At 50.4% G+C, this 15043-nt stretch overlaps 1 protein-coding gene across 2 annotated transcripts in view; it reads right to left on the reverse strand.

The window, feature by feature from the left end:
- Nucleotides 1-14119: 14119 nt before the first annotated feature.
- The window catches only part of ST14 (ST14 transmembrane serine protease matriptase), a 41566-nt gene continuing 40642 nt past the window's right edge, over nt 14120-15043 (reverse strand). For both annotated transcript variants that reach the window (XM_058544803.1, XM_058544804.1), the window contains exons 18-19: nt 14881-15017; nt 14120-14792 (exon numbers count right to left, since the gene is read on the reverse strand). In XM_058544803.1, coding sequence (XP_058400786.1) covers nt 14631-14792; nt 14881-15017 — 299 coding nt within the window. In that variant the 3' untranslated portion in view covers nt 14120-14630. The remainder of the gene's footprint in view (nt 14793-14880; nt 15018-15043) is intronic.

Here is a 15043-nt window from a genome sequence, read left to right on the forward strand (position 1 = left end):
AATTTGAAATTTCTGTATTACCCACTTAATAGACAAGTAGACAGGTCATTGCAGAGGCTATGGGCAGAGCTGGCATTAGAATCACTTTGCAGGACTTCCATACGTAATCCCCACACCCTTCCTTCTATCCCTGCCTAATTTTTTCCACAGCTGACATTTCTGCCTGCCTTGGATGAAAGTCATTTAATGAATGAGTAAGTCTCATTGAACAGAGACCTGAAAAGTTAGACAGGCTTAGCACCACATACACACACACCCCCGGTAAAGGGCCAGCCTCTAATGAATTGCCTCTGATGATTCTTGCTGTCTAGAGACCCTCTGTGGGGAAAGTTGAGTTAGAACATAAGAAAAAAAGATCACAACCAAACAAAATTCCTGTAGTCCATTTTAAATTAGGGGCTGAGGCAGATATGTTCTCTTTGGCAATCCAGGCATCAATAGTACATATGGTAGGACCTGTACATGATAACTTTTGTCCAGGAACAGAATTCTTTATTGAATGCAAATGAGTCTACAAGATTAGTAAAAATTCCTTTTCAGTATATTTGAAAATGCTAGTACTTTTAGTGATTTGGTCTTTAAGAACCCAGTGAGATAAGCAGGGAAAGTAATAAATCTATAGTCCCCGTAGATAGATAGTGCCCTTCCTACCAATTACAGGAAGGCGTTAGATCTACTCTGAAATCTCCAGACCACTAACAGGGCTGCAACCTCAGAGGTCTTGAATGGGTAGAGCCTATATCTGTGTGGCCTCTGTACACAGACTGTAAGAGAAGCCAGGAACTTTTATCCTGCCAGTTCTAGCAATTATGATTCTTTTTGGGTGGGCACCAGCATTTTGGGACACCCTTAAGGGAGGGTAATGCTGATGGGACATGTGAATTAAATTATGCACATGAGTGTTTTTGTCTTTTATGCCAGGACCTAGTTCTCTTAAAGGAGAGTCAGAGGTTAACCTAGTGTATAGTAACCACTTGATAAGTCTTATTACTAGTGTGTCTCCCTTACCTGACTGAGTTCTTGACGTCAGGGACTGTGTCTTTTATTTGTGTATCCCCTATAGTGCCTGACACATAATAGAACTCAAAAAATGTTGAACGAGTAAATGAGTGTTGCCGAGAGATGGTCATAAGCTCTCTTTACCAGAATGCTCAGAGGTACTTATCACGGAAGTTCTGGGCAGAACACCTAGAATTATTTTCATCATGTGACCTTATGATTTGCCTCAACTCTTACTTCACCATAAATATCAGAATCTTACTCATTTTTAATTTAGGGTCTGAAATGTAAGGCTATATGGGATTATGAGGATTAACTTTAAATCTAATCCTCAGAACAACTGCCATCAGCCTGGCCAAAATTTCCCCAAATTGTTTTCTAGAACACTGGTTTTGCCATTTTCCTGTCTTCGTCTGGTTTACTCTTCCATCAAGTCCATACTTAAGTATCACTTCTTAAAGATGCTTTCCTAGAGCCTCCCACACTGGGTTGGGACTTCTGTTATGCTCACATAACATCCTATACTTTTATGACAGTGGTAATTGATTATTTACAGTCAGTTGGACTAAACTCCGTTGGATTAAGTTCCATTAGGACAAAGACCACATCTGTCTCTTGCACCAAGGTGTCCCAGGCCCAGGGTTGGTTGAATGAATGAAGTCTCTGACCTTAGGAGATTATGGTTTTTGAAGTAAAAAAGAATTATAGAAATAAAACTAATATGGAAATAACTGATTGCCACGAGAGAAACACCAAATAATGTGCCTTGGAAATTTAAAGGAGGGAGAGACCTGGCTGGAGGGAACAGGTAAGGTACCTGGAGGAGGCAACATTTGAGCTGGATCTTCCTGGAAAAGAGGTCTAGGATTTGTACAGGCAGAAATGAGACAGAGGGAGACCAACCCAGGAAACAACACTGACACTAAGAGGTAGGTCCAGGAGACGAAAGTAGTTTAATTTGCTGCGCATTACAGGATCCCTGAAGGAGAAGAATGGAAGAAAATGTTATAAAGTGGACCAGATCAGAGACCTTAAGAATATGATCTGAATTTGGTAAGGAATAGAGAACCATCACACATTTTCAGGTAGCTGAACAACTTAATCAGAACTTGCTCTAGAAAGATTAAGAACAAGCATAAAGTAGATGAGAGGGAAGGCATACAGACTTAGATCACTCAGGAATTACTTCAATAGTTCAGGGAAGAGCCCAAAAGCAGGTAACGGGAGTGGGGACACAGGAGGGGCCTGTGTGGGGGTTGGGGAGGGGACTTGGTGAGAGGCGGGCATGTGATCTGAAGACCACGGCTCATCTCTGAACAGTGGGCGCCATCTGCTCTATTCCAAGGCCTAGGGGTACTACTTGTTTGACCTCCTCAAGATTCTTAGGCAACCTCCCTTTGTTTTTGAGGGGGAATTCTGTGTTCTACAGAAAATAGGGTAAGAATTAGCCAAAGTTCTGAGCCAGGTTTCAGAGTTGAGCTCAGATTTAGGCTGAGGAGAGAGTTTTTTCCCCTAGGAATAGTCATGCAAATGAAACTATTTAGCTGGGTGGCCCTTTCTAGCAGAACTGAGCTTCTACTAAACCAGATTGGTGGGGTTGAAAATTCCAAAGACATTTCTCATGTCCTAATTAGGGCAGGGGTATGACCAACAATAAGCAAGATAAATAGAGTGTTAGTGGGCAGATGAGTGATTGTAGGTAGGATGGCCAAAGTGAGAGAATGACAAAGGTCCCAAGGAGGTGAGAAGAGTGCTGTCCACAGAGGGCACAGCAAGTGCAAGGGCCCTGAGGAGGCTATGCCTGCCTGGCGTGTTCAACAGTCAGGAGCCAGGACCCCCACCCAGAAGTATTTTGTTTTGAGGTCTCTGTGGGAAGAAGACAAAGCAGAACAGGCAATGCCAGAGAGATTTAAAAGTGAAACCGATGAGCCATCCCTGATGGCCTAATGGTTCAAGTTCGGTGTGCTCTGCTTTGGTGGCCCAGATTTGGTTCCCGGGTGTGGAACCATACCATGCGTCTGTCAGTAGCCATGCTGTGGCAGCGGCTCACATAGAAGAATTAGAAAGAACTAGACTATATAACCCTGTACTGGGGCTTTGGGGAGGGGGGAAAAAGAGAGAGAGAGGAAGACTGGCAATAGATATTAACTCAGGGCAAATATTTCCCTGTGGAAAAAAAAAACGGAAACAGAGAAACTGAGCATGGAGGAGGTTTGTTTCCAGGTGTAATATCTGTCTTTTCCTGGACAAACTCAGAGGAAGTCTATTTACCCAACACAGGCCAAGGAGCAGGTTGCTCTGAGTTAGAAACAGCTTAAGGGCCAGGCACTGGCAGCAGTCGTAGGTCTGACATTTTTTATATAGCTGAGCTCATTCTCATTTTCAGCTTCTGTATGAATTTAAGATGCCATTTACAGATCTCTGCCTGTGTCAAATGCCCGGACACCTCCTTTTCTACACGGGGGACTGACCACACATGCTCCAGACAGACAAAGCCTAGAAGTGCGTGCACAGGCAGGCGACCTCTGAGAGCAGGTACTCTGCAGTCGCCAGGAAACACGAAGTGGTTTCTGTAAGACAACTCCTCTTCCCCCAGGAACTTCCTGACAGGTGAGGAGATATGTATAACTGCCCTGGAATACGGTATGATGTGCCTTTTAAAGAGGTGCAGCAAGGAAGGCCTGTGAAAAGGGTGAGATTTAAATGGGAAAATGTGTGTGTACATGGAAAAACGAAGCACTGACTCATCCAACGGTCCCCAAGATGTGCCACGTACATTTGTGCATAATTTCTATCCAGAGCTGGGGTCCACAGCATCCCAGGCCTCCCACGTACCAATGTGTGATACCCATGAGAATTCAAATCTACTGTCAGACATGGCAGGGATTTCCATATGGTCCTAGGAGAAAGAGATTGGCACAGATCAGCTTCAGGGAAAACTTAGTCCTAATTTTGCCTTGCATATTGTAAGTGCCCCAGAACATACAGACACACACACACACACACACACACACACACACACACGCATATATGTATATATATAACCTCTCTCAATGACAAGTAGGAATAACTGATGAAAGGAGGGCCTATTTCAATTAGAGGGTACATTTATAGCTCCACTCGTCCCCATGTCATTGGAGTGCTACTGTAACCATTGGTCATGCCTGCCCAAGTGCCCACTTCCCAGGACTGTCCCAGACCCTCTCTCGTGGGGCTGTGGGGCCCAGAGCGTCCACAGCTGAAGCACATGGGACCAAAAGCCCTTTCCTGTTCAGTGAAAATGAGTGTGCTCCCAGCTGAGCCTGACACTCCCCTTCTCACACTCCTTGCTGTCAGCAGCAAGCACCATTCCAGAGCCAAACAAAAATTCTAGCCCCGTATTTGCCTCTATTTACAGGCACCAGGTGTGGAAGGTTTTTTCCCAATTTGCTGATACCCTTCCCACCGGGACCCTTTCACTCGCAGTCATTGGTTTATCCCAGCTTTTATGTGCATCAGTGGACTTTCCAGGTCCTCTCTCACCATGAAGTGTAGGTTGGGAGTCAGGGTGGAGGGGATGAGCAGAGCCAAGAGCAAAGGAAAAACCGAGCAGCTCAGTCTTGCCCGGCAACCCCCAGTCTCCAATGAGAACCAGATGCCTCATCTGGGCCCAGCCAACAGCACAACGCTCAGCACCTGAGTTCCTAAACCTTGGCACGTGGGCCTCCTCCCCGCTTCTCCCCACACATCATTCCAAGAGGCCATCTCTGTGTTAAGAAGTTGTATAACCTGCTTTCAGTGTAGACAGGAAAGTTTGGTTCTCACTTCCCAGAAGTTATCTATAATGCAGTCCCATGAGTAAGTACAAAGTAGAAGAGGTTCACTGATCCTAAGGAGAATCAAAGTGTCTGGGGAAGTCAAGGCTGACTGTAGTTCAGACTCAGTCTAAGAGAACACTGATCTCAGATGACAGGTACGTGTGGTAACAGACTTGTTTCCAGAGCCAATACTCATCTTTTAGTAGCTGGGCATTGGTGAAGTTCTTATGCAACAGTTGTGCTCCCTGCCTTTTTAAGGTTCTTTTCTTCCCTCCCGTGGTAGACGGCCCGGGCCGGGAGAGCACTGTGTGTAGTCAGGAAACTCGGAGTCCGGCATGTGAGTGAGTTGTGCCACCCGCCCCGCCCCCTGCCAACCCTGGCTTTCCTCCTGAGTTGTTTGGGATCATCACTGTACCCCTAGTGCCTAGGACAGGCCCGGCACATAGTAAGAAGTCAGTCTGTATCCTTCGAGTGGATAAACGAGGGGTGAGTGTACACACTGGAGACGGGTCCAGAGTAATGGCAGTCTATCAGGTTACAGTTAATTAAAAAAACAACAAATATAATATAAGCCTCAACACACTTCCTACCTCTGTCATGCTCCCTCTCAATAACAAAGAGACACCTAACGCTGAGCTGTTAGTGGAGAAGGCCAGCTGTTCATCAGCTTCCCTCATACTCAATGTGAACATGACTGAAAAGCTAGAACGTCGCAGCGGTGAAGAAAGCCTAATGGGGCGAACATGATTTAACCTTGGGGAAGAAGCCTTAGAGATGCAAAATGTTTCCAGAGACAATAAACGGGACGAAATCCCAGCTCTGGAAAAGGTGATGTGAAGCGCTTCTTGGGGCCCTCTAAACCCCTAAGAAGAGAGAGAAAATGCTCAGTTCCCAATGGCAGTGACCATGATCCCACATTCCCTTGGCCCCCCATAAACCTGCTCCAGCCTAGGAATCTGCCAAGGACTCCTGCATGATTCCAACCCTTAACACACTCCACGGTCACGTAAATGTGGCCTACTCCACGTACCGAGATCAGCCATCCGGTTCAGGAGCTCAGGAAATACTTGTGGGACTTAAAAGTGCCTGCCAGCTTCTCCACAGTACAGCGAGTTCTCCCATGGTGTGCCGAAAACAACTGGCAACCTGCCATTGCCTAGAGTATTCACACCTTGGGGTGAGGGTTAGGAAGAGGTAAGGCAGCACAGCCACTGGCAAGCCGCCTTCACAATGCAGCCAGACCTAGTGTTGCCCCACATGGGAACACAGGGGCTCTACAGCTATGCTTCGCCAAGACCCCCCATAAATTGGATAGGAAGGGGCTGTGGAGAGAAGTCAGCTGCCCAAAACTTCCTTCTGGACTGAGCCATGGGACTGATGAAACAGTGTGTGAGCGCCCCCTACTGCTCTCACCTAGCATGAGCCCCAGGGCAAGGACTCAAAATCATCTTTCTTTGCTCTTAACCCAAACTTACAAAATATTTTTTTAAACCAAATTAAAAGGCTTTTGTCTAAAATAAATACCAAGGAAACAGTTCAAACTGTTAACCATCCATTTATTTTTCAAAAGCCATTGAAACTAGAACAAAATGGAATTGTCTTTTCAGCTCTGGTTGCTGCCTTCTCCCTGGTCCCAGTGAAAATCTTTGTCAGTGGTGACCCAGAAGTATTTCTGTGCCCCACACAGGCTCAATTTGTGGGTCTTCTTTGAGACTGGAAAATCTGAGCAACGGGGGTTTCCTTGGGGTCATCAGGACCCAGTACACGCTCCATGGTCCCAGCAGAATGGTTATCAATCCTCCTCTTCCAGTCAGCGCTCCAGGCTGCGGTACCCCCAACACTTTTGGCCTGTTCCCTTTGCTTAAGCTTCTCCCAAGGCCAAACAGCATTCAGCAGAAATGAATGGCTCAGGGGAGAAAGACGAGGGGCAGAGCTTGATCCTTCTCAATCACAAGTCAGAACACATTGTTCTGCTGCCCACAGCCAAGACCTCAAGGAAACATTTTCTCCCTCCACTCCACACTGGCCCAGGGCAGAGGAATAAGAGGAAGCAGATGGTTTGGCCCCCAAGAGAGGGAAATGCCCAGGGGCTGCTGGGGGTAGCCAAGGAAATGGGACTAGGAAAGGTTTTGAAATGCTGAAGGAGCCATTTCAGAGCCCAGCTCATCAAAGTTCCTTTTGGCCTTTTCCACACATGGCCATTTCCACTAAGCCAGTGAGTTTATTACCTGGCAAGAGAGGTCCTGGATCCAGCACCTCAAAGCTTCAGGTGGAGAGCACCTTGCTCCCAGAAGTCAGTACAGGACCAGCTGCACAGGCTTTGGAGCCCAGCAGCTGGGTTTGCATCTTCCCTCTTCTCTTACTGAGGAACCCTGAGCAAAACACAGCACCATCTCAGGCCTCAGCTTCTCTCATGTAAATGGGAATGATAAAATTGATGAAGATACAATGAGATGATGTAAATAAGGCATTAGCACATGCTGCTGGTTGTTACTGACACTTCTTTTAATTACTGGAGCAGATGATCTGGCAGATCCCATCCAGTGCAGACATCCAGTAGGAGAGACACAGATGTCAAGGTAACTGTAATACCACTCAGCAGGGCGGGTGTACATAGATGCGTGGAGGTGCAGCGAGGTCCTCGTCACCAGGAGCCTGTCTGTGCTCTCACACCATGAAGGAGGGGATGCAGAGTCTTCGCCTATGGGCTGGCTTACATGACCTTTCAGGTTCTCTCCAACTATGCTGATGGTGGTATTCTTTCTAGTTCTAAAAGGGTCCCTCAGGCACTTGTTATCCCAGGAAATACTTCCCACTGAGCAACTGGAGGATCATGGAAAAGTCCGGCAGAACCTGAAAAGGCTCCAGGCATAGGCACCTTTCCCCTGCACGGGCCCAGCCAGGTAGCCAGACCCTGACCTCACGCCTACTCCGCCGGGCCCTGGATATGCTCAGGACCCGCTTCCTAAGTGTCCGCCTAGGCCAGGGCCTGAGGAGCCTACATCTTACATCAGCCTACATCTGCATCGCAGCCCCACATCTTATATCAACCGCCCTTTTCCCCAATCACAAATGACACAGATGACACAAAAGCTTGTTGAATTAACGAATGACTTCTTTCCTCATCTTTTCCTCTGGCTTATAATCTATAAGCTTGTTACCATTTTTTGCAACAGTCATATATATGTTTCAAACATACCCTTCAATTTTTTCTAGTCTGTTTGTATACATTTTTCCTGGCCGATTAGATATTTGGACAGTACTTAGATTATGAAATTCAAAGAGGTATCCGATGCCCTATTTATTTAGGGAAATGTTCTCCGAACGTACTTCTGCGTGGAGATGAAGGAGAGCAAGACTGAGAGAGGCTTCTCTACCCTTCTCTACCGGACCTGGTGTCCCCCAGCCTCCCTCTCCCCGCCCCCTCCCTACACACACCCCATGTCCTTGTGGCTCTTTGGAAAAAGCACACAGGCTCAGGATGGAAGAATTTCCTTTTCGAGTTAAGCAAGTCCATATGAAGTTCCAGAGGAGAGGTCTGGCAGAGACCGAGTTATCCTGATCACAGGGGTGTGGGCAAGGGAAACTCTGATAACCTCCCAGGTGAAGGAAGCGGGCGGTGGAGAGAGAGCAGAGAGCCAAGGCGAAGGGAAAGTTAGGTTTACATCCCAGGAAAATACACACATCCCTCTCGCTGGAAGATTCTGAGACAATGGAACAGACAGACAATGGGATTGATTCCACCTCCGCCTGGAACAAGGCTGGACAGTGCCCTTTAGGAAACAATTGGAGGTGCGGGGAAAGCACAGAATAAACACACGGTCTCCAAGCTGCAGACACGGGGTGACAGAACCTGGGAGGATACACCCCACGAGAAAAAAGGAGGCAACCAGGAAAAGAGTAATAAACTAAGCGAAATCCTAACAGTTAGGATTTCTTCAAAATACGTAGGCATATCAGACCACAAAAGCAATCTGTGCGACACGCCAGCACTGACCTGAGAATCAAAGCTGTTCTCTCTTCGGGGGGCAGGGAACAGCCCGAACATAAAGACAGACACAGGCTTCCCCTTTATGTTCAGCCCTCGCCCAGGTCCTGCTCACTCCTGCTTTTCCTGACATGCGGTGCAGCTCCCCCCCTCTCCGTCTCTGCCCCGAGCTCAGAAGGGCTCATCCCAGAAGAGACCAGGCCAGGCCCCCAAGGCCGCCAGCTGGATTCTGGGAGCCTGTGCCACCCATAGGCCCAGAGGAAATGGCCACCTGCTCAAAACCTCTCCAACACCTTCCCTCCCTGTTGTCAATACCTGTCTGTCATCTTGTGGAAGAACAGTGTGAACCATCTTCTAGGTAATCCCCAAATATAAGGCAGGTATAAATATTCACACTCCTGCTTTGGAGTTTGGTCTCATCATTCTCTGTCTTATTTGGTGGCTTTCTAAACTCCCTTCCTGATTGTCACCCTCAGGAATCCCAGCCCAGGGACCTGACCTGAGATAGTGGTTATCCCCACCTCCTTCCAACAAACACTCTTCTCCTCCTGCCCCTCCATCAACCAACCATCCTCGCTAGGCAAACTGAAATGGCCTCACGGAAATCACCCTCCCTCTGGCCGGGTGCACCTCAGGTCACGGGCTCAATGAGCAGACATTCCACCCAGGCTGGCAAAGCAGATGGAAGACAAGTGCGTTACCAGCCTAGGGCACCCCCACAGCCTGGATGATGGGTCTCATGGCAGGAAGGTCTTGTGGCCAGAAGGTTTCTCAGAAGTCCCAAAAGAAAGTGGGACCCGTGCTTAGAGAACAGCTCCCAAACGCTGGTCCACACGTTTTCTAAGAACCTGGCTCACCTTCATTCTACGTGTTACAGTTCCTTTCTCTCTGAGACGATGGTATATGAATAATATATAGTGTAGGGTGGGACAGTGCCGAAGAGTGCTGGCTCTGGAGCCAGACGACCAGCACTCGAATCCTAGATCCGGTATTCCTAAATGAGGGACCTTGGGCAGTTGCATCAACTCTTGGTGCCTCGGTTTTCTCTCTGTAAATGGCAATGACCATAGAGCTGCTGAGGGATTGAAATAAAATAAGACATGTAAAGCACTTAGAACACTTGGGAGGTGTCTTCATTAAATGTTAGATATGTTGGACCCACGTTCTCTTATAATTTCACAGCTCCAAGAAATTCAACTGTCTGAGAACCACTGGCTTAAAGGTCCAATTTCCCTTACATTTGGTTGCAGGTATGCAAAACACACCCCCCCACACACACCCATGATTCCAAGCCTGGAAAAGCATCATTTCATCACAAAGGGTTGAGTCTCCCTGAATTAGACTCTGTAGGTACCTCAGGTCCCCTGGGGAGGGAGAGGTGCCCTGGGTAACAGCCAGGTCATGTTCCTGTGGCATGTTCCCATCAGTTTATGCCCAGGACCAGGAGTCATCCCTAAAACACACCCCCCGCTCCCCCACCCCAGTGTCTGTCTGTGCAGGTGTGTGTAAGAACACACATGCCTGTGTGCTGCAGCTGTCTGCCAACTGTGTTTAATGGGATGACGTTTCACACTTGCTACACTCAGAGATCACACCCACCTCCTGCCCACAGGTCACCTCTCTGTTCTCTTCAACCTCAAAAGCCATCTTTTGACCCTGACCTGGGGATGTGTGTTCTCCAGGCCCCAGTGTCTGAGGGCCAGCAGGTCCTGACTGCAGACTGGAGGCTGGGGGGTGGGGGGCACTAAAGGCGCCGAAGGACTGACCAGGATGGGCTTCGTGCTGGGGCGTCTGGCATGCCCACCCTGAGAGAGGGCACCAGTTTTACTGCACAACAAGTGGCTGAAAAGCAGCAGAAGCCAGCCTCCCGAGAACGGTTGGAACTGGGCTGCTTCTCCATCCCAGCTCACCACCCTACCCACAGCCCACACCCAGAAGGCAGTGAGCAGCCCCTCTCCCCTGTGAGAGGGCAGCATCACCACCACATGGCTGGCAGTCTGGAAGGGAAATCCTGTGACGCCCCACAGTGGTTGAACAACTTGCCTCCCAGCCCTTCGGGTTCTCTGGCTCTGGGTCTCTGGAGACTTCCAAACTGGGCTCTTGCCTTGTCTATAAAGTCCATCCTAACTAATCCAAATTTCACTGTTACTTCTGCAGAATCTAGTCTGGGTTAGACTCCCTGTCCACGCAATAGGATTAAACATTCACTAAACTTTAATTTAAATATTTCTGATCGGTGGCTAAAACAAATGACATAGAAGGTAGTTTGGGGGGACTAAAAAGATATAGATCGTTTTGAGATCCTAGCAACAGAAACAACAGAACAGAAACAAAGCTAAAGAAACAAGGCTAGTCAGTCAGGAAAAGAACCCAGGGTGTTTCATTGAGCAGTAGGGGGACCCAACCTAGAGCACTGGGCCCTTCCCCTGGAAGCCTGGAGTCGCGGTGCACGGGATATGGGCGCTGGTGTGAACAGGAATCCCACCCCCTCAGCCTCGCCCTGCCACCTCCTCCTCTCACTCTGCAGACCTCAGCTACACCTGAGTTGCAGTGGGGTCCCACACCTGCAGAGGATCATAGGGTCCCCCTCACCAGGTTTGCTGAAGAGGCCTGCAGACCCCCAGAGCCCACACAACAGGGCAGCAGCTAGGGGGTTGGCATTCCACCTGCAGGCAGACTCCACGCCTCGCTCCACCCACCTCAGAGCCTCCTCAGCCCCTGCTCCCCACCCAGTTCACACCCCGTAACTACCTGTGATGCCCAAGAATGGCCATGCACAAAAGGCTACAGGACTAGCTACATAATTTGTGGGGCCCAGTACGAAATGAAAATGCAGGGCCTCTTGTTAAAAAATTATTAAGAACTTAATGACGTACACCTGAAATTTATATAATGTTACAAACCAATATTACCTAGAAAATAAAGGAGGAAAAAAAGAATTTAAAGAAGGCAACACAGAGCATGAAACCAAGTGCAGGGCCCTTCTGAGCAGGACCCTGTGCGACTGCCCAGGTGACAGCCCTGAGCAGCTTCTGGGGTGGGATGAGGGGTACCACCTTGCACTCAGCTCCTTTACTCCAGGGTGCAACTCCATGAATGGAACGCATTGCTCATCTGATGCCCTGCACTGTGGACTGGGCTACACCCACAGCATCCTGCACTCATTAAACTGAATTTCCTGTCACACACTTGGAGCTGGAGATCTTGAACTGAAAATGCAAATACATGCAAAACCATTTTGGTCATTAGCCCCCCACCAGCCGTCCCCTGGGTGAAGGAAAGGCATGCCAGCAGCTGGGGGAGCCAGGGCAGTGGCTGTGCCTGTGCCACCACTGCAGGCCTGTGCTGCTGTCCTCAGCAGGGAGGAGTGGACACAGGCTGGGCGTCACTCCCACTGTCAACTCAGACTGTGCCAGCGCCTCTGTCTTCATTAGCGCTGTCAGTGCCGAGCCTCAGGGTGGCGAGCTAGAGCCCCCGGTAGTTAACGATTCTTAGCCTGTTCTCTCCTTTAAGAGGTAACACTGGATTTGGCTCCACAATCGTTTTAAAGGCACTGACACCTTGTTGCGTTTCCAGGCATCCAATGCATGAGGCTCGCAGGCCCCCGCCAGGACTGCAGGCCCCGCCTGCGCACCAGGGCTCTGGGTGCCTGCGGGGCCCTCGGGGAGGCTGGTGCTGTCAGCTTGTGCACACACTGCAGCAACAGTGGTTCCCAAACTTCCAGTACATTAGAATCGCCTGGAAGACTGGTGCAAGCACAGACTGCTGCACCACCCCCCACCTTCCCCGGAGTTTCTGACGCAGGGGCTGTGGGTGAAGTGTGAGAAGCTGCTCCTCAGAGGCTTCCCAGGTGCTGCTGATGTCGCTGGCCCAGGGGCCACACTGTCCTAGATGTTAATCCCAGTCCCCACAGACATACCACTGAGACCCCTGGAGAGGGCAGGTGACCCCGAAGGACTAACCATCCACATGTTTAAGCCGAATCCCAGGTGGAGAACAGTGAGTCTGAGAACCAGTAAACGAGAACAGGGGCTGGAGAGAGACTCTGTGACTTAGCGGGCCCAAGACCCTTTCACAGCGAAGTCTTCTGATGGCCCTGCCTGCGGTGACCTGGGGAGGGAGTTTTCAAGACAATGTCAGGCCACAGCAGGAGAATGAAGGTGCTGTGGGCAGGCCCGGGCCAGGCCAGCCTCCCTGCACCCCACTGTGTGGGCAACCACATCCACACCTGGGCTGAGGCCTAGATGCCTGAGGGACGCGGGACTGAGGAAGCAGACCACAGGCGACACTCTCCCTCAACGTCAGCTATGTGCAACACGGCCCCATCTGCACATGCCTCCTGACAGCACCTTCTCCACTTCCCACACCGTGGTCAGAACAGATCCCCTTCCCCTCCCTGGGAGGGAAATCCAACGCAGGTGTCAAGACAAAACTTCTCCCTCTCTCAAGAGAGTAAAACACTCAGGTTAAAATGAAAGACACAGCTCACCTCCTCGAAGAAGTCTGCTCAGATTGCTCCAATCAGACTGTATCTTCCTCTCTTTGGTTTCCAAAATTCATGGAGGGCAAAGACCATTTATCAATAAATGTGTATTAGCATCTGCTAAGAGCCAGGCCTTGAGCTGGAGATACAGCGATGGGCAATTACTACCTCGTCTTCCCTGACGACACTGGCCATCTGATTTCTCTTCCTAGGTCCACTCCTCTCCCCCGGCTCCAGCTCATACAGTGCCCTGGCATACAGAAGCCCCTCAATACACCTTCGAGAGCTCCCTATGCCTCCCCAGAACCTTGACACTGTCCCTCTGGGTCATCCCAAGCAAGGAGAAAGAGAATGTTTTAAATAAATAAGTAAAAATCAAAGGAAAACGGCACTGCAGATGTGAGAGCCCTTAAGCAAGGCGGCATCACTCCTCCCAGGCCTCAGGACCCATCCACTCAGCCCACGCTGGACAGCCAGGAGTTCACGCACACCCTCAAATCTGAGTGTGCAAGCACACACACACATACACACATCCAGTACCCATGGGACCACCTCCCCCCCAAGAGAAAGTCCCACTTTCTTTATTCCAGGGACAAAGCCCCTCCCTACCCCTGCAGCACCCAGGCTGGGCAGCTACCGCAGCCCCTCCCCACCCCTCCTATCAGGGCACCAGGCCCTGGTCTCGAAAGCTACAGGTAAGAGCAGAAACACAGCCCCCGGTGGGCCTGGAGAAGGCTACAGGGTACTGTGTCCCCCACTCTTAGCCTGACTCCAGAGTCTGTGCTGAGGGGAATTTAAACCCAGTTTCTTGCAACTGGGGCTAGGAAGAAGGAGGAAGGAGAGCTTATCAACTCCAGTAAGAAAAGAAATTTACCTAAAAAGAAACGGTGTTTTACTCATACACACAAAGACACACACTGAACCCCACCCTGGGAGCTGATAAAATCATTCAAATCTTAGCCCCGTCTGTCCTCCAGGGTCCTTCTGGTCCTGAAAAGTGTGACTCTAGGAGCCCACAGGGCCCCCACCAGCCCCACCCAGGGGTCCGAGAGCAACTCCACAGCGGCTCCTGCACCCAAGAGGAGGAGGAAGCAGGTCTCCGGGGAAGAGCTGCGGCCAGGCCTGGGGTGAGAGGGCAGCGGCTCTGGCCTCTCGGCACTGCCAGTGGCCTGCCCTCCCATCTCCCAAACCGCTTTGGAGGCTGAGGGAGGTGACAGGCTCTCCAGGCCAATCTCCATCTCCAGAGTCCTGGGGATTCAGTTCAGTCTGGGTTCTGGGGGGCCCGAGGCAGACGTGCAGTTAGCGACCCTGTCCTCAGCCCACTGGTGTGCATGTTAGGGTGGCTGGTGGATGGCCCTTGCATCTATACCCCAGTCTGCTCTTTAATCCAGTCCCGAAAGACAGGAAGCCTGGTGTACACGCCTGGCTTGTTCCTCTGGGCGCAGCCGTCACCCCAGCTCACCACGCCGGCTTGGAAGATCCGCCCGTCTGCCTCCACGCTGGACAGGGGGCCCCCGGAATCGCCCTGAGGGGAGACAAGCCCTTCTGCGTGAGCGCCCTGCCCAGCTCCCCCGCCCCGCCCCGCCCCGCCCGGCCCCCCGCAGAGGGCCCACCTGGCAGGCATCCACGCCCCCGCTGAGGTAGCCCACGCACATCATGCGCGGTGAGATCTGCTGCGGCAGCAGGCTCTCGCAGGTCGTCTGGTTGATGACCCGGATCTCGCCCTTCTGCAGGATCAGCGCCCCGGTGCCTGGGGGAGAGGGCAGGACAGGCTGA

Source organism: Diceros bicornis, chromosome 7 (genome assembly GCF_020826845.1).
Source record: "Diceros bicornis minor isolate mBicDic1 chromosome 7, mDicBic1.mat.cur, whole genome shotgun sequence".
In the NCBI taxonomy this organism is placed as follows: domain Eukaryota; kingdom Metazoa; phylum Chordata; class Mammalia; order Perissodactyla; family Rhinocerotidae; genus Diceros; species Diceros bicornis.